Source organism: Columba livia, chromosome 6 (assembly GCF_036013475.1).
Source record: "Columba livia isolate bColLiv1 breed racing homer chromosome 6, bColLiv1.pat.W.v2, whole genome shotgun sequence".
In the NCBI taxonomy this organism is placed as follows: domain Eukaryota; kingdom Metazoa; phylum Chordata; class Aves; order Columbiformes; family Columbidae; genus Columba; species Columba livia.
Window position 1 is genome coordinate 13,781,267 of NC_088607.1, and position 23,500 is coordinate 13,804,766.

At 37.6% G+C, this 23,500-nt stretch overlaps 1 protein-coding gene across 2 annotated transcripts; it reads left to right on the forward strand.

Annotated features, from left to right (window-relative positions):
- Nucleotides 1-259: 259 nt before the first annotated feature.
- Nucleotides 260-23,500, forward strand: PCGF6 (polycomb group ring finger 6). 2 transcript variants are annotated; one of them, XM_065067140.1, is made up of 10 exons: nucleotides 262-621; nucleotides 1,834-1,933; nucleotides 3,178-3,274; nucleotides 3,865-3,920; nucleotides 4,832-4,891; nucleotides 5,500-5,608; nucleotides 9,118-9,145; nucleotides 12,427-12,525; nucleotides 14,848-14,934; nucleotides 21,874-23,500. In XM_065067140.1, the coding sequence occupies exons 1-10, from the start codon at nucleotides 334-336 to the stop codon at nucleotides 21,928-21,930; spliced, it is 981 nt and encodes a 326-aa protein (XP_064923212.1). In that variant the 5' UTR covers nucleotides 262-333; the 3' UTR covers nucleotides 21,931-23,500. The 2 variants fall into 2 exon arrangements, 1 of the variants encoding a protein (XP_064923212.1); XR_010473462.1 differs by lacking the exon at nucleotides 9,118-9,145 and having other exon boundaries at nucleotides 260-621.

The window sequence follows — 23,500 nt, forward strand, 5'->3', positions numbered from 1 at the left end:
ATTGTGACTGATGTGCTTGTGTGATAAATTAAACGTCTACCTGCGCTTCATTAGCAAGCCGCCTAGTTCGTAGCTGGAGGAGCGACAAATGTAAAAAGACCGTAGGAAAAAAGCGCTATTAGCTATTACAAGCAACAGCTCTTTGAGACTCAGCGCATGCGCAACGGCTCGGGCCCATGCCCGCTAAAACTACAGTTCCCATCACGCCCCGCGCCGTTACCGCGCACGCGCGCTGGGCGGGCTGCGCTGGCGGACTACCGCTCCCGCCCTGCCCCGCGGGCGGCCAGCACACGGTCCCGCGTTTGCCCTGGTCTCCACCCCCTACCCTGAGCTATGGACACGGAGGTGGAGGTTGGCTCCGTGGTCTCGGGGCTGTCGGCCGGGGATGGAGCAGGAGCGGTCCCGGCCGATGAGGATCAGGAGATGGAGGGGGCTCCCAGCTGTTCGGGGTCGCGCTCCCTCCCCTTCGAGTTCGAGCGGAGCCGCTCGGAGTCCAGCGGCGATGAGGACGACGACGAAGACGACGAGGAAGAGGAGATGGAGGAAGAGGAGCTCGAGGGTGACGCCGGGGCTCGGTTCGGGACGGACGACGGGGAGCTCGATTCGGACGACGACCGGGAGGTAGGGGCGGGGGGCGTGAGGGGGAGCGTCCTCTGAGGCGAGGGCACGCGCCGGCCGCCACCGGAGCAACGGCTCCGTCGCGCGCCGGGCCCCGCTCCCGGCGTGCCCCGCGGGGCGCGTGTGGCTCGAGGTGGGGGCGCGCGCTCCCTGCGGCAGCAACGGCGGGACCAGCCGGGATGGAGGGGGCGGCCCGGGCGGGGGCCCACGGGCTCCGGTGCGGAACAGGGCACCGCGGGGACAGCTGTGAGGCGAGGGTGGGAATGCGAGCGTGAGGAGGGCACGAGGCGGTGTGGTGGGCAACCCGCCCTGCTGTGGGGAGGCTGCTGGGATTGCTGGGAGCGAAACACAACGTCTTCAGGTGGGGCCTGGTGTCTGCGGGAGGTCAGTTTTCAGGCAGGTCCTGTAAGCAGTGGACTTCAACTTTTACGTGCTTTTACAGACTTTTGAAGACTTCCAGGTGTGAGTCTGGACCCCTGCTTAGGCAGTGTAAGCTGTATGGTAATAGGCTTTTTATTATTAACAAAGTTCATTTTTTTTGTCTCATTTAGACGAAACCCCTACAAACTGTTGGTGTAGCTGGGAGAGTGGTAAATGGTGGCATGTGGACAAAAAGAATGGTGTCATTGTGAGAAATAAAGCCCCTTAGCCTAACTTTGAGGCTAGAGGAAGTGGAACATAATCTCATGTGTTACCTTTCTCAGACAGATCTCAGATCATTGCTATCAAATAAATTTGTTCTTTTTTGAAATAGTAGACTTGTGAAATTATTTGTATGTTTCCTGATAAATGTGCTTAGTAACCAGAATTCAGAGCACTGAAATTTTAGTCTTTGCTTCAATATATATTTTATAACCCCTAACTGTGTGTAGAAACAAAACACAGCACTAGTTACATATCTTGATTGGGGGGCCCAACATGCTTGCTGAGCATTTTCAAATAATGGTATTATTTGCTTCCAGTATCCACTTCAGTCTTGCTTATTATTTAATATTCTGTTAGAGTTATCCAAAAGAACTCTTCCTAAAAGGGCAGTTTATAGTTTGCTTTTTGGATATGATTCATGAAACAAATTGCCATGCCATTCACAAAAGGGTTGGTTTAGATGACTAGATTAAATTCTTCTAGAAGAATTCTTCTTCTAGAAGCTGCAATCAGGAAATTTCATGGCTTAGCCTTTGTATTCAAACTCTTGCAAAATGTCTTTGTTTGTAGCGTATGATAAACCTCGCAGAGTTGACCCCTTACATCCTGTGTTCCATCTGCAAAGGTTACTTTATTGATGCTACAACTATTACAGAATGTCTGCACACCTGTAAGTATCAGTATTGTCATTTTAAGAGTTTAGTTGCAAATTCAGACAAAGGTTAGCTGTCGAGATATTCTGCTTTCAAAAAGATAATTCTCTGTTTGATGTGAATGTGTATTGTATTTATTCTGTTCCTTAAGGAAAAAGTTGTTTGTTTGTTTGTTTTTAAGTAGGCTGTAAGAATTTGGGTATGTAGCTGAGAAAAGAAAGTTGAGTGACCCTGCTCGCAATGGACTAGAGAGTTTCCTAAGTTGTTAGTGGTATCAGCTTGTAAGCTCACAAAACTAAGTGGGCAGCCATGTGGAAATAAATTTTCAGATACAGAAATTGTTACGTGCCTCCATGGAACAGTTAGTCTATAGACTGATGAACAGAAATAGGTGAATAAAAAAAAAACTTACTTCAATGTTCTTGTCTTGTTATTTTTCCCCTCTTTTTTTCTGTTGTCTTAGCAGTTTTTCTATTGCTAACAGAACTATTTTCTCTCAAAGCTAATAAAATACTTTCTGTGAGCTGAATCTTTCAGCCACACCCATGTTCCCACCTGAATTCAAGAATCTCAACTTCCTGGTCCTTCCAGCTGCTAACACTACTTAGAGGGAAATCTCATATTTTTCTCTGTCTTACTAGTTTTATCTATGCTATGTAATGTTCAGTGCCGTTTGTAATTTAAGAAAATGCACAGCTGTTAGTAGTGACAGCATAATGTTGCGAGTGCAATTGTGGTGATCTCTGAGAAGTTCCCTGGTAAATGTTGTGGAAAAGTTCGTGTTCAGGGTGACATGGAGCTGATTCAATAGTAAGTTATTTATTCTGGATGTTTTCACTCATTAGCTTTCCTTTCAATTTTTTAAAGTACATGTGAAATACAATGAAAACGGCAGAATTATAATTTCTTACCTTGGTTTTTCTACTGAAACTGCTTGTAGGGTGCTTTTTAGCAGACCTTTTGTCTGCAGCAGTCAGCTCTCCTTTTTTTCTGGTAACACAATTACAACATTGAACACCTGCTGTTGTGTTAACTGGACTAGGGTTATTCCTGTGAATAATCTTAACTGAATATCCAAAAGCATTGTATCCTGTACAGGCAGAAAGCTGCTGTTTACTTGAGTTTTAAAGTTGAAAGATTTGCTTTGTTTTGTTTCTGACAAATTTTAATTGAGAAGTCTGGATGTAATTGCTTCTAATGCTTAAACAGATGGTGTTGTATAATGGACATGTGACTTTTGTGAGGTTTCTTTTCTTTACAGTTTGTAAAAGCTGCATAGTGAGACACTTCTACTATAGCAACAGATGTCCAAAATGCAACATCGTTGTACATCAGACACAGCCCCTTTATAATATCAGGTAACAAGTTCATGTTATTTTTATAGGTATCTTTTTTCCCATGTTTTGCTGCTTGCTTTTAAATGTTTTGTTTTACAGACTTGTAGTGCTTTCCTATTTCAAATGAAGGAACAAGAAATGCATTTGTTCTTTGTTTAAGTTTCATCTCAATAGCAAAGATAAAAATACTAAATTTCTTGTTTTATCTAGTTTGTATCCCTTTCTATAGTTTGTTACTCCCCCACCCTGGGTATTTTTATATATTTACTTATTGTTACAGGTGATATGAGATCTTCACTATTCACTTTGATTTCCTTTTAGACAAAGCTTTGTTGGCATCGTATACTTACTAGCTCTGAGAATGGAGTTTTAGTTTCTTGAACTGTTCACGAATTCTTGAGGGTTGGTGCTTTTAACTTTCCATGGCTTCTTCTATTAGAGCCCTGCTGTGAGGACATTAATTTAGGCAGATGTGGAGTTGCTGCTCTGTTACTCTTCTCTTTATGTAGGTTGTATTTCGACAGTGTATTTAGCATCTCTGTTACAATTTCAAACCATGCTGTATTGCACCAAAGGCTCTTTCGTTTTGTTTTGGTTTTTCTCTTTAACAGACTGGACCGGCAACTGCAAGACATAGTCTATAAATTAGTTGTCAATTTGGAGGAAAGTAAGTCCCTTTCTTTATTATATCAATTTAGAGATAACTGAACAGAAAACAGTAATTCAATGCCCCATTTCTATTCTTAGTTCTTTAAAATAGCTTTGTAATGTTTGATTATAAATCTTACTTAATTAACTGTGCCAACTGGCGTCTTTCTGGCTGCTAAATGCTCTTATGGGTATCTGTATGTACCCTGTCTCATGAAACACAGGTGTCACTGTATCCAGACAAACATTTGGATAATATTTCACAGCCATGCCTCATATTCTTTTTTAAGTACAGAAAATGTCATTACATTTAACAAGTTCACTTGCCTCAGTTGAAAAAAAAGGTGCTAAGACTGATTCTTTCAAATGCTTTTCTTTTTTTCCACACTTCCACATTTATTTTTCCGATATTAAGTGTGTTCACTGTCATGTCATTTCCCTTGAACTTGGGGAGCTAATGAATCTGTATGGTCTGCCTGTGTGGACTGAGTGAAATATACACACCTCATGGATATATAGATAGATAGAGATATATAGATAGATATATAGATATATGAACTATAGATGGTATAAATACAGTCATGACAGCCTATAGATGCTATAAAAATAGAGTCATGACAGCCAGAATAATGCTAGTTTTTGCAGTTATTTCAGTGTGATTAATGGCCAGCTCCTCTCTCATGTCTTTCCAGTTTTTACTAATAAACTCTTAGTCATGGTATCTTAAGTGTCCCAGCCTCATCTGGAATACTAGTTATGGTGAAGGTCTGTAGGAACTTCGGAAGTTTTTACTGCTCTGAGCATCGGAAACTAGATAGATATTCTCAGCATCTGAAATAACATTCTAATCTGCTGTCTACTGTGGTGTTTGGGTTTTTTTGTTTGTTTGTTTGCTTTGGTGTGTGTGTGTTTGGTTTGTTTTATTTTCAGGAGAGAAAAAACAAATGCATGACTTCTATAAAGAAAGAGGATTAGAAGTGCCCAAACCAGGTGAGCTGTCATCACTTTAGAGAATACTGTTAAGGAAATATTTACAATACCGTTTATTCTTAAGGCCTTTCCTTGAAATATTAGCTTATAACTGAAGATATGTAGTATTGGAAATACGAGATTCTTGGTTGCCCGATTACGGTAACTTATCACAGTTCTTAATTACAAAAATAGATGGAAAAGGCAGTAGTTAAACCCAGATTGTGGCTGGATTTTTTTTTAAACACATTCTGTTTTGTCAGCAACCAGGAAATATATATATGTGTGTTAATTTTATTTTCTTGATCTTAAATTATGGGCATCACCAAGGGGTAAAAATAAGAACTTCAAAGTCTGTTGACAGATGAGGAATTAGTCTAATTGTTTCTTGTATTACTATCAAATAAACAGCTCTTTGGAGAAGTGCCATGCTGGAAGCTAATAAAACTCTGGTTCAGATACACAACATGAAATGTATAAAGAGCTGATTTAGTAGTAAGAAAATAGAATGAATTGCACAGACCCTTTTTGCTTATGTTTTGTTTATCTGTTTTGCTTGGCGTGTTTTAGCATCTTATGCTGCTTTTATTTCAAGTTATGTTTGCATTTTGGCTATTTGAATATTTTAGCTGTCCCACAGCCAGTTCCAGCAAGCAGAGGAAGACCTCGAAAAGTTCTGGGCTCTGTGTTCCGGATCCCACCAGAACTTGACATCTCCATACTTCTGGAGTTCATAGGGTGAGTTGTGGGCAAATGTAAGAGCAAGTCAGTGACGTGAGGGTGCTGCTTGTGTATGTCGGACTGTTACTGGCTTAGTTGTCATTGAATGTGCATTTCCTCCATCTCAAATAGCAGATGGAGAGCTGGTTTTAACTTACTGTGCAATAGCAATAGCCAACTATGCATAGCTAGATGATGTAGATAACTAAATGTGAAAGGTGACTTTCTATGACAACAGTTTCCTAAAAAGCATAGTTTTAAATCTTTAACATGTTTGTTTTATTTTTAACGGAGTAATGTAGTATCAGTAAGCTGAATTATGAAATATCTATCTCTTAAAGTTCCTTAATCCCTGTAGGTGGCAGTACCATTAATGCTGACTATGTTAGAACTTGCTCATGTAACTCAGCAACTGCAACCTGGGCAGCAAGAGCAATGTTCCTGTAAATGTTATAGGTGGCAATAATAATGTGGTCCACTATTAAGTTTAGCTGACAGTTTCCCAGATTTCAATGAATTACGCTGAAGCTTTTGTATCAGGACTCTCCTTTAGCCACGGATTGTGAGGGGGAAATCCAGCCCCAACACTTCAGTTGTTTTCAGGTACACAAGGAAGATAAATTGTATTCCTTTGGCCATGTGTAAATTTATATGTTAGTGATTGAGAGAGCGTAATTGAGAAAGGACTGAAAGCTGTAACTACTTTGCTAGTGTCATACTGTGCAGAACCTCAGTTGTGGAAGAGAAGCAGCTTGTCTTTTGCAACTCTTGCCTCTCTACCTAGATTGTGCTCGCTTTTGGCCTGACTTTGCCTGAACAAAATGTTCAGAGGACTCCAATACATAATCATAGCAAACTATTACACAAATTAAGTCAAGCCATCAGAAATTTGGAACTTCTAGCAACAAAGCATACCATCTTGATTCAGTCTCACTCTTGTAGATATCATGTCCCAGTCTTTCAATGTGTCCAGTGTTTCTACCATGTCTTATTTTATTCAGAGTACAGAACAAATTTCCTTCATGGGTAAAATTTGGCTAGGTAGGTAGTGATGTGTGGTTTTTTATGTTGTTGGCTTTCTTTTTTTTTTTTTTTTTAAGTGTTGCCCATCATGTGGTTTTTTTATTTCTTTAAATGGGTGAGAAGTGGGATTGCAGGAAGAAAAGATAAGGTCTTCAAACTAAACCAGTAGGGAACAATCTGTGACTGTTCTATAAAATGGTCTTGCGAATCCACATACCTGGCTTAATTCCATTGTTCATTTTCTGTATGCCTAACTTGCAGAATTGCTGAATGCTTGCAAGCACAGCTGAAAGCAGTGGGAGTCAGACTAAAGCTGTTGTATCTAGTGTTCTGCAGACAAATCCAATCTTTTATGTTCCAAATTGGGCACTTAGAGTTCTTAGTTACCTTTCAACACAGTCTGTCTCAGGTTCCTCTTTTTAAACATGGTATTATACTGCCATTCTGCTGAGTAGGATGGTATGGAAATACATTCATGAATTGAAGAAATGAGACAGAGGAAATTAATGCTTTAGTATTAAGAGCACAATTGTCATAAGTAAAACCAAGAGCCTTGTGTTGAATGGGAGAGGAAAACAAAGACATATAGCTTTTCAGCGTGTGACTATTTTGTATTGTACACTCAAAACTTAATTATAATTTTTAATTGTACTTTTAAAGGCTTATTTCCCTATAATGAATGTGGTCTAAAACACATTATATAATTAATACAGGGTCCTAGCAACCCTTTCAGGTTGGAACATGTGGTGACTCTATAGGAGAGTGTCCTTAGATTGTCTTGACTGCAGGATTAGAGACAGTTTGAACTCATTGTAGTGAAAATACTTTGGGTTAGATCTTCACTCTGAAAGTCTCCTGGTTACTTCTCCCCCTCCTGTGATTCTCGGCAAGTATGTTTTGGGTTTTTTTTCAAAGCAAGAGGAAGATGTTGGGCAACTTAAATCTCAAAACTAGTTAACATTTATCTGCCTGTCTGTAGAACAAAATTACTTTAGAACCTGTACTGTTGTATTTGTTTTTCTGGTAGTTTTATTTTGAGCTTCTGTTCCAGTGTTGGCAGCAAAGCAGGTAACACTGTGCAAATACCATCTATACTATGTGAAAGTGTCCGCTATGTTTCTGTTACTTATATGGATGGAAACACAGAATGTTTCTAACAGAAAAAGGGTGATGGCTTAACAGCATCTACTTCACAATTTATTTTACTGACTACCTTTGATCTTCTTTTATGCTTTATATGTTCAAGGGTTAATATGTTTTCCCCTTTGAAGGTAAAAATCAAAGAGCTTTTCTTGACAATGAGAGATTAAGAAAGCTCTTTATTTAAAGAAAACTTGGAGTGGATTGGACCAGCCAGCAGAAATTGTTACTTTGAAGGTCTGTCTGTATTGTGTCCTTAGAGTATATAATATAGTTGCCTGTGACTGTGAAACTGTATCAAAGAAAATGTGAGCTGTAATGGAAAAGCTTTTCTATGGTTGTTTCTTAGTAACTTTACATTTCATTTCAGTAGTAGAATTTGATGACAGCTTTACTTAACTGGTAGCTGGTACATGTTTAGAGGTAGAGATACTCAATTACAATAACTTGAAGTGCCACGCTACTGTGTGGCGTGCACAAGCGTTACAGATACCTTTGTTTGCTATCAAATGGTCAGTAAAAGTATAGTCGATTTAGAGTGATGTTTGATTTACCTCTTCAGTGCAATGAAATACTGCATTTTTTCTTCTCATGTGTACATACTTGCTACTGCACTGCAGGAATAGTGAAATGTCATTAATTGGGCTTAATTAATTGAGAAATTTGTACATTGCACTATGAGATGGTGATGTGGAGTCTAGACAATCAGTAGTATTAACAGATCACATGTTCAGACTGTGCAAATCAATGAATCTCTGTTGAAACCAGCTGAGAATTTGGTCATTTGCCACCTTTGTGTGTATCTCACCTTCCAGAGAGACACCTGCTGCTTTCCTGAGTTCCTAGATAGCATTGGCATTAATCCTGGGGTATAAACAGTCTGGAAGGCCAACAACTGGCCCAGAAATCCTCTTCTGTGGTTGGGCATGTTCTGTAAGCAACTTCTTAGGTACTGTCTGTTAAAGTTCCAAATATCAAGGATGATGAAGTATGGATGTTTAAGTAGCATTAACATTACAACCTATTCCTATGAAAATGAGTGTTGTCTTGTGTTTCAAAATGGCTTTAGGCTGTGTTTTGTTTTGGTTTGTTTCCATTTCATGTAGGCAAATGTTAAAGTCATAAATAGCTGAATTCACGAGAAAAATTGAGTTCAAAATAAAGGGTAGGAGAAAAAGATAAATTCAGTCTAATATTATCTCATGTATTAGAGTTTAATGAAAGGAAGAGCCTGATTGGGAAAATAAGCTTGATATGCTAGACTACTAAATCAGTAAGTGACTATTATAATAAAGAGCTTGAGGGTGTTAATAACTGTTAACTGTAGCAGTATTGATTGTGTTTACTCTTCTCTTGTTTTTCAGAGCTAACGAAGGCACAGGGAATTTTAAGGTGCAGATGTGATTTGAATTTTTCTCTTATGATTTACTTCAGAAATATGTATAACCTGAATGTATTTAATGTAGTTTGTTTTTCTTACACTGAGTGCAACCTGAACTTTCATCAGCATAGTAATAACCAACCTTGAATTACAGAGTGCTTTCAAACCTATTATTGGATAGCATCACAGAATAGGAAAAGAATGCTTCTGAGGCTACGTAATTAAAGTTTTAGTGGGGAAAATGGAAACAATACTGATGAAATTTCACCTCAGTGATTCTAGGTTGTTAATCTTGCATCTCTCTCCAAAAAGTGCTCTCTTATGGCTTTTATTGGAATCCTAAACAAAGGTGAAGACATTGTCTAAAATACTGGTTTTTGGAAAAGTTTCTCTATTTGTAGGGGAAAGCTTGCATAGGTTATTCAGAGGAAGCATAGCCTGAGTTATAAAAATAGTACAATAAATTGCTATGTGTTTAAACATATAACAAAAAAATATACAGATTGTCTAGGTAGCATTATACGCTTCCTTAGTCATCAGAAAGCTTATTCTTTTCTTCATCCCTTCACTAACAACTATACAGTGGCTGTTCTGCTAAACAATTAGCGTTCCCAATCCCTGCCAAGGAAGAAGACTCTTCTTCCAATACAGATCTTCTTACTGAGCTGCTTCGGTACAAATTCATTGAGAAAGTGCACATTGTTTGCTGCCTTCATCGTTTCGTATGATGTAGTTCAGAGATACTTGGAGTGTGTCCTTCCAGTATTTTGGCTAAACATTTAGAAAACAATACTCTGTTGAAGGGCAACAATGAGATGTAATTTTAAATTACTCTGTGTATGTTGCATTTAATCTTTCATTGCATTGGAACTGTAGGACTCAAAGGATGGGATGACACAGAATAATAAAATATAAGAGACACCTAACTGGTACAGTTAGCAGAAAAATTTTATTGTTGAAAAGTTTGAGAAAAACACCTGTTAGTAACTTTAAATATTAATTCTCCTAAGTGTACCATTTTAATTCCCGTCATGTTTTCAGCTGAGTTGTTTTCTAATCAATACATTTTCAGGCACAAATCTGAACCGTTAGATTTGATTGTGGTTATTCGTACTATTTTTAATAGTAATTAATTTGTTATGGCAGAGCTTAGGAGGCAATTTCAAACTTGAAAATACAGTAATAAGAATTTTTACAAAATACAAGCGTAGTTTCGTAAAACAAAATTCATCTGTAGAAGGGGGCAATGTTCCTGAAAATGTCTGCAGTGAATTTTCTTCCTCTATTACACCCCTACAGCTACCCAGCACTTTTTCCTTCTTTTTACCTTTAGATTTCACACTATTTTTTTCGTCTTCTTGCTCTTGTATCACCTTCCATTCCTCCTGCCTCATATTTGCCCTTCTTTCTGCTTTGTTTTTTTTGTCTTGTTCATTTTGGGCCATAGAAGAATGACTGAGGGCAGTTCAACCATTTGATTAACTTACGTGTTGTAATATTGAAATTTGTCAGACACTTATTTTCTCTGCAACATGCCATTCCAGTGCAAGTAGTGTTGCCTTTTAAAAATGACACCTGGCTCAGACATCATTAAGGAGTGTTTGTGATTCATGAAAGGGAATTTTTGTGTGGTTTTGGGGATTTTTTTTTTTTGTTTCATCTTTAAGCCATAAATATCCCTGTTCATTTTAACTGTAGTGTTTTGAGGATGTTGAAGATGAAAGGCTACTTCCATTACTCACAGGAATAGTTCTGTGCCACACATAATCCTACTGTCCATAGACTGAAGTGCCACTCATCTTATGAGTCTATTTAGACTTGTATATCATCTATATGAGTTCTAAGAAATATCATATCTTTTAACTAGTATTTTTCTACAGCATTTTGCAATTCCTTGCTGTATGTTAAACCCTTGCTTCACTGTATCTCTTCTTCCTTTTTATCCTTATTTTCTTCACTACACTTTCCATCTTCATGCTTCTTTTTTATTCCACTTCATGACCAAGAGGTTTACTCATCAGCCTTCCAAATGTTCTTTCATATGCACTTCTCATAAACATACCCTGATCCATTTTTAGCATTTCTCTGTCCTCAGTGATCTGTTTATCTGTCTTCTTTTTCTAAACTAGATGTTGAACTTCATATATGAAGGGTTTTCAACCTTTTTTTTCTTCTTTTAATGAGGATGGAGAAGGGAGAGAACAGGTTACAAGGTACATGGCCATAACCTGTGATTTATACATACAGGAAGCATAAACTCAGCTTCATCAAGCTTGCAGCAGCATGGTTGCCTAGATCATATGTGACTGTCATTTCTAGCTCTTGTGCATGAATAAATCAAACTATTGTTCCAAAGCCACAGTTATCATGGACACATATTTAAATTCATGATTGAATTCAAGGGTTGTCCATGACCTTCTGATCCTTCTTTCAAATTTAAATAGTACAATGAACCTGGATAGTAAATCACAGCTATTGAGAAGTCAACATAAAAATCCAATTAATTGACACAAAAGGTAATCCATTTATCACACTGAATGCACTCATCTGCTCTGCCTTTGTGCCTCTTTGCTGAGCTGCCAGTATCACCAGTCAGCTGTTTAAAATTTCATCCGCAGAAGAAAAACTCATTAAAATTTTTGAGGCTGCATAACAAATGTCTTGTCATTGCAGTCCTTGCTGTGAAAGTATTTAGAAATTATACAAAAATATTTCAGACCAGTCTTGTCCTTGTGTTCTCATAGTAGTGTGTTTTAATTGATTCTGGAATGTCATGGACTGTTGATTCCAGTCCAAGCCATAATACTTCTAGAACGCTAAAGGAGTTAAGCTCCTTGCATTATGACATGGCTTTATCATCTGAACCATGTTTGGTACACAAGCCTGATTTTTTTTTTTTTTTTAATAAGGAAACTTTAGGAAATAATTCAAGTGCTTCTGATAAGCAAATGCTTATCTGTGGTGTGAAGTTCTTAAAATGCTGTGTAATACTAATTTCTATGCAGCATTGATAGCAAGTATCATTCTCCAGTACTTCAATAGTGAAATAGGACTGAAGTCAGTAGTTTATTTTTAAATGTTGTTAAAAACAGGAGGGAGTTTGAACCTGGAGTCTTCAAACATATTTAGTCCTTTTCCTATGAGGTACTCTGAAAGCAGATCAGAGAGAGAAGGGTCCAGAAAATTGAAGCTGTCTTACTCTGTTATGAGCCTTTCTCTTGGGTTTGGGATTTAAGAGTGATGATGGCTGAAAATGTACATTGTCTTAAAATCTTATGTTTATTCTTTGCAGCCTTTGGAAAAGAAGTTTGTGCGTGTTTCAGGGGCGGCAACAATTGGACATGTGGAGAAATTCCTCAGAAGAAAAATGGATCTGGACCCTACTTGTCAGGTATCCCACTTGTAGTGGCACTTCCAGGGTCACTGATCCAGTGTAATGCCTGCGATTCTAACAGAACATTTACGTTGTTTGAGTCTAGAAGTAATGCTAGTTGGTTTTTTTGTGGTTTTTTTTAATGCAGTAAGGATAAAAAAATTAAACATTTGAAATGTTGTGATCTGTGAGGAACAACTCTCCCAGCTCATTTGCAACGTGTTTAGATTTTCATTAGAATACTTAGAAATGAAAGGTATAGTTGCAAATGTAGACATGTGCCTCCAAATAAGAATTCAAAGGAGCAGAATACAATACAGAATAATTTGACTTCATATTTCTCAATCATTTTGATAGGAATTGCGTATCAAAACCAGTTTTCATTTCTTTGATATACTTCAGCAACCATTCAGTTGAGAAGGTGCAGGAGTTTCATAATGTGCAAACAATTCTTCAAGCTGTCAATTATTGGGAGATCAAGCTGATACTGATGTGAATAGGCAAATGGTGGAAGTTCTGCCTTTGGAGTTAAGGCCGTGTTTTCATACAGCAGTAACTGCTTGAGACAATACAGCATGACTGTGTGCCTCAGTAATGAGTATTTATTCATTCTGTTTACCTTTTCAGTGGTGACAAGGCAAATCAGATATAAATTATTCATCATTCTAAGGAAGTAATGTATTTTCATTTGCTGGTTTCCTCTCAGTGAGAGTCTCTGTAGCTTTCAGATGGTGGTGATTAGATATTTTGAACAAATAAAAATATCCTCAAAATAAAGCTAAAGAAACTTATTGCATTGATTTGAGGGGAAGGAGTTGAATGCTGCAGTAATGACCACAGAGGCTACAATGAATGTGAAACAGCAAAAATAACTGTAAACAGCTTTCAAAAAAGAAAATCTTTTAGGTTCTGTGTTAAATACATCAAATGTGGATACTAAATATATGCGTGTGTGTATGTATGGATCAATATCTAATGAATGTTTAATGCTATGTCCAGATTAGTTTTTACTTGCTGGTTTCCTCCTAGAAGCTAAAAGCAGAAATAACACTAGGCAGTTAAATCTTCACATTAAGATTCAACCTAACATGAACGGAGTGTTTTGCGTCATTGTCATACTATACAATGGTGAAGTGAATTAGTCCTTTTTCAGCTGTTAAGGAGAATTCCTGTGTTCCTGATTCTCAGAATAATGCAGCACAGAGCATAAATCTTCCTCAGTCTTTTCAAGAGAGAGATAGCGGGTCAGCGTGCAGAAGAGCATAAATCCAGGGGAATTGAATAGCTGAACACAGAGTGCCTCCTCTAGCAGAAAGTGGCCATATGAGAGAATATGTAATGATATTGCAGTATGCTCCCTGAATACTGCAGTGGCAGAGCTTAGACATTTTCCTTGCAGAAACCAGAGAGCTCATTTTCAATGCTCTTAACTTTAATTTTGAGGTTTTGTCATTGTAATTCACAGAGGAGAGCCTTCTCATTTCCCTATCTAGACCTTGCTTATAAGGCAACTGTAACCAAGCTGTAGTTGAGAGAGTGCTGTGTTAGTTGTTAGCTGCTCTAATATGGAATGTTACAGACTGGATTTACATTATGCACAGTGAATTCATAGTAATTTTATAAAGAGACTTATTTTTTTTTCTCAAAAAAATTACTGGTTTTGTGGGCAGTTACTTAGCAGAAGTGCCTCCTCCAGAACTGTAGGCATCATTGGCATAGTTTAGCTGCAGCAGAGGACATTGTTTAGAATTGCTGAGTTTGCCCTTCACTTGCATCACAGAAGTATGGATTGCATTTTGAAGGAGAACTGTGTGAAGTAATCACTGACAGTGGCACACAGTGAGCTGTTCTTTTCTATTAAAACACTTCTTCCAAACAGTCATATTAAGCAGACTTATTCATGTGTTTCTTACTGAAGGTGAGAGTGGGGGAAACAATGGCTCATTTTCTGTCAGTGGCACAAACAACTTGCCCTCTTTTGCAACTGATTAATGACTCTGGATGTTTGTGGGATCATTTTAATACATGATCTGAATTCCCATTAAATTCATCAGAGTTATTACTGAACAGCTTTTTTTCAGTAGATGCACGAAACTGGGAGTGAAACCATAATCCTCTCTGTTCCAGAAGAGAGCCCCATGTTAGGTGTGTGAGGTGGGCAGCATTAGGGCAGCACATTAGTGCTGTGCATGCTAAGTACATTGGGCCAACAAAGGTAAAGATAGCTTTAGTGTCTAGCGTGCTAGACTTGAACTCTTCTAATGACACGTAAAAGGCTTTGGTACTGTTTTGCTAGTCCGAAGACAGGTTGAACTTGACCATGTTTGTGTTCTTTCACAGGTGGACATAATATGTGGTGATCACCTGCTGGAACACTACCAGACACTGAGGGAAATTCGTCAAGCCATAGGAGAGAGTGCAGTACAGGTGTGTGTGGCATCTGGGGCTTTGTTCCAGGTTTTCTGTTTTACAGTAGAAGACTTCTTTCTTAAGCTATCAGATAGCACCATCTTTTCTGAAGAAGTCACTTAAAAAAAAATCTCCAGCTTATGAAAAATGTTTTTTATATTGCAAATAGAGCTGAGAAGTTTACCATGTGCTAAAAGTGTTCTTGATGCTTGGATGATCTGGATGTGAGCTTTTTTTGTGCATTTTTTTCTATTCTGAAACAAGTTGCTGTCTTATCAATGACAAATTATACCAACCTTTCTTTCAATTAACATTTATTGTTTTCCTCCCTGGTGATTGCATCTCTTTAAGAAATCAAAGGGCTGAAGCATCCCAAATAAAGCTGTCCTTGTGACTGGGTCAGGGGAATGAACTTGCTCATAAAAGCACAAACCAAAGATACACAGTAATGAATGCAATGAATATGCTTGATGCATATTATACCAGTCCTGATCACAGCACGAGTGTATAGTCAGCTGCTTCTTGTTCATAACTTACTGTCTTAAGGACTGCTGCTTCTGCAAATAAGAAAGCAGGTTTTTTTAATTTCCTTGGGAATCTTTTCAAGCATCTTTATAACGGGAAAGGTCACAAAATTTTAGAAGTGCAACAAAAATGATGAAGCAGTCTAGCCAGTGCATAGTGAAAGATAGATATAAAATCATAATATGTAGTAAATTGTAGAATAATCTAAACTTTGAAATCTGAAAAGATAATATTTAGTACAGGGGGGAGAAATAGGAATTAGATTGGTATTTTATTTGAAAAGGAATCTAAGCAGATGTCAGGCTGAAATAGTAGCAAATTCAGTTCTCTACTTGTTTGTGCACATACATGCACAATCTTTTACATTTAAATTTCCTGCTGAGCCCTTTCATGGTACAGGGGGACTTCTGTGTCAGGGAAGAAGTGAAAAGCTGATTTCAAGGTATCTTGGACATTGCATCGCCAGTACCTGATTTGAGTAACCAGGAGGGATCCCATGGTCAGGGCAGACTTGTGTGGCTCATGCTAATTAGTGTTAGTAAACATTAAAAATCTTTGAGGCTTAGGGTGTGTACCTCTGTTTCTGCAGTGAAAGGCAATAAATGCCATACTTGATGTCATAGCTGTTTATATAATAAGAAGAAAAAATGAAAATGTACCTAACCTGTTTTGGGGAGCAGGGGATAGAAGTCAGGAAGAAGTGGCACTGGTAAAAAACTTGCTTCTAAGGTAATGACTTCATTTTAAGTCAATGCAGCAATCAACGCATGGTGATGGAAGTACCCTCTAGTAAAAGCATCAGTAAATAAGAGGGAGATGATTTATTTCTCAATTCAGAGCTATAGTCAAATGTACATGCTTTTAGACTTCATCTTAGCACAAAAGCTTTTAATGTATGAAAAATGCTTTTGGAGAAGAACTTTAAGGAAAACTGCATCAGTTTCATTTCTTGTCAGAAATGGATCTGCCTAGTTGGAGTTTAGTGTCTCATTTCTTGTCAGAATTGGGTCTGCCTGATTGATGTTTAGTGGCTAAGTACTAGTCAGCAGCTCTGCAAAAAGAACAGTTATCTCAGGATACATTCTCCAGTGATGTTTCAAGTCTTATTATTACAAAATCAGTATGCTAGTGATAAATTCTCGCAAGCCTGCTCTCTTGGGCAAACAAACAGAAAAAGGTCTTAGCTTTTTGTGAAGTCTTGTGCTTTCATAATCACTTTTGGCAGGGAATTTGAAAGATAAAGTTTTTAGATAATGTTTTTAGATAGTCATTCAGAGGGGGGAAAAAAAAAAGAAATTAAGAGTTCAAATCTTAAAATGGTAGGGGTTGGTTGTTGTTTTTTTTCACCGAGACCTGAAATTCAATGAGGGGCATAACTGTTCTGGCCCAGTGAGACTACAAATGCAGAGGAACATTTGATGGATTTCGCATTGAGTTCCAAGGACCTCTTGTGCCATCATAACCTTCCAGCCTTTCCAAGAGTGTTGGACCTTGGAGTGCCCCGACAGCTCTTGCTAGGATGCTGAAGCACTCCTCAGAAGTGCCATTGTCACTTACCAGTTTCTGAGATTCATCGTAGACACTTCATGCAAAGAAAATAGCTTCAGTAGCTACTTAAGCAATACAAAGTCATTTAAAGGAATAAACATTGTGATTTTTTTTTTTTTTTTTAAACAGATTAATACAGTCAGTTGTTGGAGGAGAAAAATAACTGCTCTTCTGAATCACATTTTTCACTTGCAACTTCATTCATGTCAGCAGTTATTCTTTTTGCTGAGAAAAGTGATTCAAAAGCAGATAAGCTTCTCTTTGCCAAAGGCATTAAGTTTAACATGCGTTCTTTGGCAACATTCACACTGGAAGTTTCTTCCAGTGCGATACAGCATAATATATGTTGTGGGTAATTTATTTTTCTGGGCCATAATCACTGTAATTTTTAGAGTGGTTCTTAAATGCCCAAGATGGTTTTGTGAAGATTTTGGTTATTTTTTTCCATACTGAGTAACAATGTGTAGTGATGCCTTAAAGCCTCAGTAAATTGAAGTCTCCTGCAGGTGTAAACTAGCAGGATTTTAGCTAGTTCACTGAATAACTGTGTGCCTTTCCAACAGGTGTGGGAAGATCAAATATTGTAAAATAGATGTTCTTCATACATGCCCCATAGTAACCTGTTTGGGTTGTTTTAATTGGAGTAAATAGGCAACTAATTTTAGTGGTGGAATGTAAACAATTAACATGTTACTTTCTGAGTAGTAGACAAAGGGCTAAAAAAAAATCAGGAATAAATCCTGTTTAATCTTGTAGAGCTCAAGATATTTAAACATTTCTGAAATTGGGTTGTTGCTTGAATCTTTCTAATTACTTGGAAATGGGATTTCTAACTCTGTTTAGGGCAAAAACATAAAAAAAAATTGCTGCACAGAATTTTTGCTTAATTTTTAAAACAGTGTAAAACTTGTGGAATTTACTGCAAGGAGAGATCAAAGGCACTGACGAAATTTTTTTAAAGGCTCAATTTTGTTACCAGGCATTGAGATTTGCCAGTAGTTAAGAGTTCGATCAAGTAGCTGAGGAAGGAGTCTTGTTATTAGCTATATAATGTATTTCTTCCTTGCATTACTTTCTTACCCTCTGCTGCATAAATGCAACATGATCTGAGCTGGTTGTTGTTTTCACTTGTCTGACACTGGCCTCCTCAGAACTCTGTACCACTGATGGATTTAATGAGCTCACACATGGGAAAAGCTAAAAAGAGCAACTCCTTTATGTCCTTGGCCCTTGGCACAGAGGTCTGGCAGATTATAATGCTCTCTTTGTGACTCTCACCTTTTTGTAACCCAAGGCCATTGTAATTTTTTGGTCTCTCCTGAGTTATGCAGTAAAAGCTGTGATATAATTTAATTACTGTGACCCTCTAGCACACATCTGCTACGGAAGTGTTTTACTCTTTGCTATGGGGATATTGAATTTGGAAAGTGGCCCCACTTTTTCTTGCTGCTGCTTTTACAACATCAAAAGGTGTATATACCGTGATGTTTCTGTCTGTCAGTTCCACTCTGAAGTTTATAGCTGGGTGTAACAGGTAGGATCCTTTCCCTTTTTTCTTTTTTTTTTGTTGCATCAGGTTCACAAATGTATGGCAAAGAACTATGGAGTTTTGCTGGAAGAAAGGCTCATATTTCATTTTGCCTTTTTTTGTTGTTTTTTTTTTAGGGGTGTCTGAGCTAGCTTGATTTAAAATTTTTCATAAGCAGCAAGAGCTCATTCTCTGTTTGGATTTTCTTTTAAGAACAGTATCTAGAAAAAGCAGCTGAACGTATATATACATGTATAATACTTAAAAAGTAACTGATTACAGAGTAAGCAGTGCCAGTACTGGATTAACTCCCAACTTCTCTTTGTATAGAAGGAATTGTCGTGAGTTTGGCCTTTGGTTTAACAGGACTATTTCCTGTGTAGATAGATAATTTCTTTAAATGTCCTACTGCCAAATTACCTTCTGAAAACTCATTCATCAAATAATAGGTTGTAGCATTGTCTTGTATAAATATTTCTTTCCTTTAGGAAACTCTGCATGGAGAGAACTTGTTTTGACCACAGTTCTTAAAAAAAGGATGTTTGAATGAGTCTTATTTTCTCTATTGAAGTAGCTAACAGGCACAAAGAGGAAGTTTATGTTTGGGAAGGTGTAACAACATGCTGTGTGCCAAGATGTTCATAAGTAACTTTATAGTACCTGTTCTACCTAACAAGAAGTGAGGACGATCAGGATCCTATCTTCATATTGAAATGTGGTCATCGCACTTTATACTAGGCACTGAGTAAATGAGCTAAAGCTCCTGCCTCCTCTTTTATCCTTTTATGAGTTAGCAGTGGATTTCTGGTTATGAACAGAATGAGAAGATGAATTAAACTTAGTAAGCAGGAACAAAATAACAGGGTGTTTCAGAAAGATGGACCCAATTTCAAAGATATAGTGATTTCAAGTTAGGTACATATTTTTTTAAAAAACCTGTAGTTTTTTTTCCATTCCAGTCTGTTGAAGTTAAGGTTGACTGGCATCTCTCCTCCAGCAGGCCCTCCTTTCTCATTTTAAGCATCCTTTAAACAAAAGTTAAGCTGCGTGGGACTCACAGCATGTTTGCTGTTGCTCTGAAGCTGTTTGTATCACCTGTACAGTTAGGGAACATGTATATTTGCTGTAGCCTGAACGTGGTCTCTTCGATAGGTGTTTTAATGTTCTGTCCTTTTTTCTCCAACATGACCCTTCTGGTTGTTTTTGACAGTTGAATACTTTGATCCACTTTTCTCAGTGCCTGCATTTTTAATCCCTTTTTTTATGGATTTTCAGTCATGATCTTATGATTGACATCACCATCTCCAGTGATGCAAGCTGGGTTTAATTTCCCTTAGATTTGACTTGTGGATGCCAGAAGTTTATAGATTTAAAAGTGACAGACCACATTCATAGAAGAAAAATCATGAGAAGATGCTTGCTAGAAAGCTATTTTGCTACTCAGGAAATTCCTGAGAAAGGCTTTTGAAATGGGAAAATTATATAGAAAGGTAGCATACTTGCTCTTTTCATATGCTTTTATCTAGACATTCACCATGGGGCTAAGTAGCCATTTGATCTGCCCTGGTATGGCCATTCTTTAAATATAGGCTCCTTTTTTAGTGCTCTCTTTTCCTGATTTGGAATATTAAACTTCTCTTTAAATACATGACAAAGTCTATAGCCAGGAGCAGTTTCAGGTCCTACTAAATGAGCATGTTGGCTAAATTGATCAAAGTATCACTGTTGTAGATCTGTTCTCCCTTGTTATGAATCTGTTTTCTTTCATCATCACATTTGAAAACTCCAATAGCTCTTCCACTTTATTTTTCCCTTGAAAATGTTATACTGTACTTCTTTTTTCCCCCCCTAGAACAGTAGCTTTCCTTCCAGTGACACCATTTAGCTGCCAGACAAAAAAACTAATGGTAGAAGAACAAGTAAAATAATTGTACACAGCAGCAATTAGGATGGTTTTCTGCTGAAAGGGCTTTGTGGCACTAGAGACAAAACAAGGCTATTTTTCTAATAAGAGATCGTGTTCCAGACAGAACATAAAGGTATTGATAGGCACTGTCTGAAAAGAATTCCCAAGGGAAGAAAAAGAGCATTTCATGGAGGTGTGGAAAAGCACATTCTCTTGAGTCTTTTTGAGATCAATTTCTTAATGTTAAATTTTCTCCGATGCAAAATGGCTCTGATTTTTTTGAGTAGTTGAGGGTACACCAACCAGTCAAAAGCATTTTTACATAGATAACAAATTTTTGTTTAGAATTATGTGTATTCTTCCAAAACACTGTGATTAGACTAATATAGTGCTTTCTACTGATAATGTATTATAATACAGAAAGTGGCAGCAGTCTTGTTACTGTGGGTTTTGTTGGTGGTGGTGGTGTTTTTTTGTAATTAACTTTTTTATTAAAGATTTTTCTTTAATGTGCTGATATACCTCCTCACACAGAACTGTATCTTCTCTGGAACATATCGTAGGTTCTATATGTTAATAGACAAAAACGTCTGAAGCAAAATACGGTAGAAGTTCTAACATGTCAGTTGTGATTAATGCAGTTCTCTTCAAAAGAAAACTTTTATTAAAGCCTGTCCATATAAATAGGTCTAATGCAACAAGTCAGATTCCCAGTGAATCAATGGTGGAAGCAGACTGTGTGAATTAAGTGACATAAGTGAGACTAATGAGTTGGGAAGTGTCCTGTTTCACAGGTGAAAGATTTTTTTATTATATGGATGGAGCTGTCTCAGAAGATGAGAAACATGACTAATAGTTTGGTTTGGTTTGGGGTTTTTTGGGGGATTTTGGTTTTGGTGGATTTGGTTGTTTGGTTTTTGCTGTATGTTTTGGTTTTTTGTTTGGTTGGTTTTTTATCCCTTATATTCGTTACTTAATGAATGTGTAGCAGTAGTCTGTGCTCTTCCAGTACAGCTTTTGGCATCACCTTCTAGAACTACTTAATTAAGTGGGTTTTTTTTTTTAATCTACCTCACAGTATCATGTGGAAAGCAGCATGAGTTGTAAATGAGACCCTATTGTATGAAGATAAAATAATTACGTTTTAACTTTAAAATAAAAGCAAAGTACCAAATTTTATTATTTTTTATTATTTTTATTATTTTTTATTATTATTATTATTATTTTTAACCCTTTGTCTATCTCAGAGAGCAGAGGGGAGTATAATTATTTGCCTTGATATTTCAAAACTTGTCTTTGCCATATGGAAGGGACATGGTATAAAATGGTGAGAGACACGGAAGCTGAGGTTCTGTTGCACAGTGAATGTCGTACCAGGTGGAGACAGAAATGCCTCGTGGAGAAGGTGAAGTGATGTGATGATACAGTTTTTCTCTTCTCTTCTCTCTAGGATGGTTTACTTGTACTGCACTATGGCCTGGTAGTATCTCCACTAGCTGTGACTTAAAGATCACTAGAACATCAGAAGGCAAAAGAATCTGGCTCATCAAGCTTCGTCACTGCTGTTTTTCACCAAAGAAGGTCATCGTATCTCCTGTGGCAGGAAGCAAATAAAAGGAACCACCACTAACTGCTGTATGCTTGTAATTTAGTGTCTGACATTACCACTGTAGAAAATTACAGCTTCTGTAAGTACAGCTATAGATGTTGCTATGCTTTGTGTTACAAATTACTGTCTTCGAATTTCACTCAGCTCAGGGAATTTAAATGCTCAGAGTAGCTGCATTTTTTATTTTTTTTTTTACTTCCTAAAACCACAAGATCTCACGAGGTGAGCAGTCCTTTTCCTCTAAGCTATGAGATATCACTTACTTTGTAAGTGTTTAGCTAGAGCAGTGCTCTCAGGGATGATCTTCAGTGGGCAGTATGATTTATTCTGGGGAGGAGACAGTCATTTGCCTAAAAAAAAAAATGTAACATGATCATCTGTCTTGGGATGCGATTTGGGGAGAGGAAAGAAACTTAGAAACACAGACCAAAATAGGTAGAAAATGATGCATCATAAGCATTGTTTTTTGAGAAGTAGCATTAAATTTAGTTTTTCATGAAGAAAGACAATTTTGTTTGCACTGGAAATACAGTTGCTGGTAGTTTGGCTTATACCAAAAGGTGGCTCATGCATCTCTAGTCTTAATGGAGATGAGCTGGCTATAAGCTGGTTAAACTATGCATGAAAAAAAAAAAAAAGTAGCACCTCTTTCTGCCTGTTTGTTGTATGTAAAATAATCACTGTCAGCCTGATTCTGCAGTCATGTAAAATCTGTTGACTGGCAGGAGCATAAACCCTTTCACTTTAGCACATTCCTTTCTAGCAGCAGTGGTAGCTTTTCCCACTCCTCCTAATATGTATTAGTGCATTGTAGTGGAAACCAGGGCTGAGTAATGTAACACTTGCCTGTTGCTACCAGATTCACAGAGGATATTAGGTAACTTTCGACATATTAAAATACTAGGTTTTGTGGCAACTGTAATACTTCAAATTCTGTTCTGTTTAAGATTTCTTGCGCACCATTAAGGACCAGAGCTTTGTGTGTCATGGTCTTGCTGCATACGAGGTCATCAGCGTGGGGATTCACGACAGCTCCTGTCATGCGCCAGGCACCCCTCATTCCCTATATCAGTGTAGGGAAGGGGAGGAGATTCCTTTTTAAGGAGCTTCAGAGCACCTAAGTTGGCTCAAATGCACTTGCTCACTGTCCACCTAAGAGGACTGACATCCTTTGTCTAAAGAAAGCTTTCATGAATCCTTCCTCAGGTTTTTACAGTAAACATTCAGTTTTGCCTCCGAAGATGACACCATAAGAAAAAGTTTTTTGAAGTAATTCTTGTGATGCTTCTAAAAAATGTAACAGAAATATTTCTAGCTACAAATTCCTATTTTACCTTTAAAGTTTGTATAAAAGTAGTGTTTAAAATGCAGTAGAAAATGAGATTATTTTGTAAACACTTTGTGAGTTGTGTTGATAAGAGATTATATATTGTAACAGTAAAATAAACTTTATTTTAGACCACTTAAA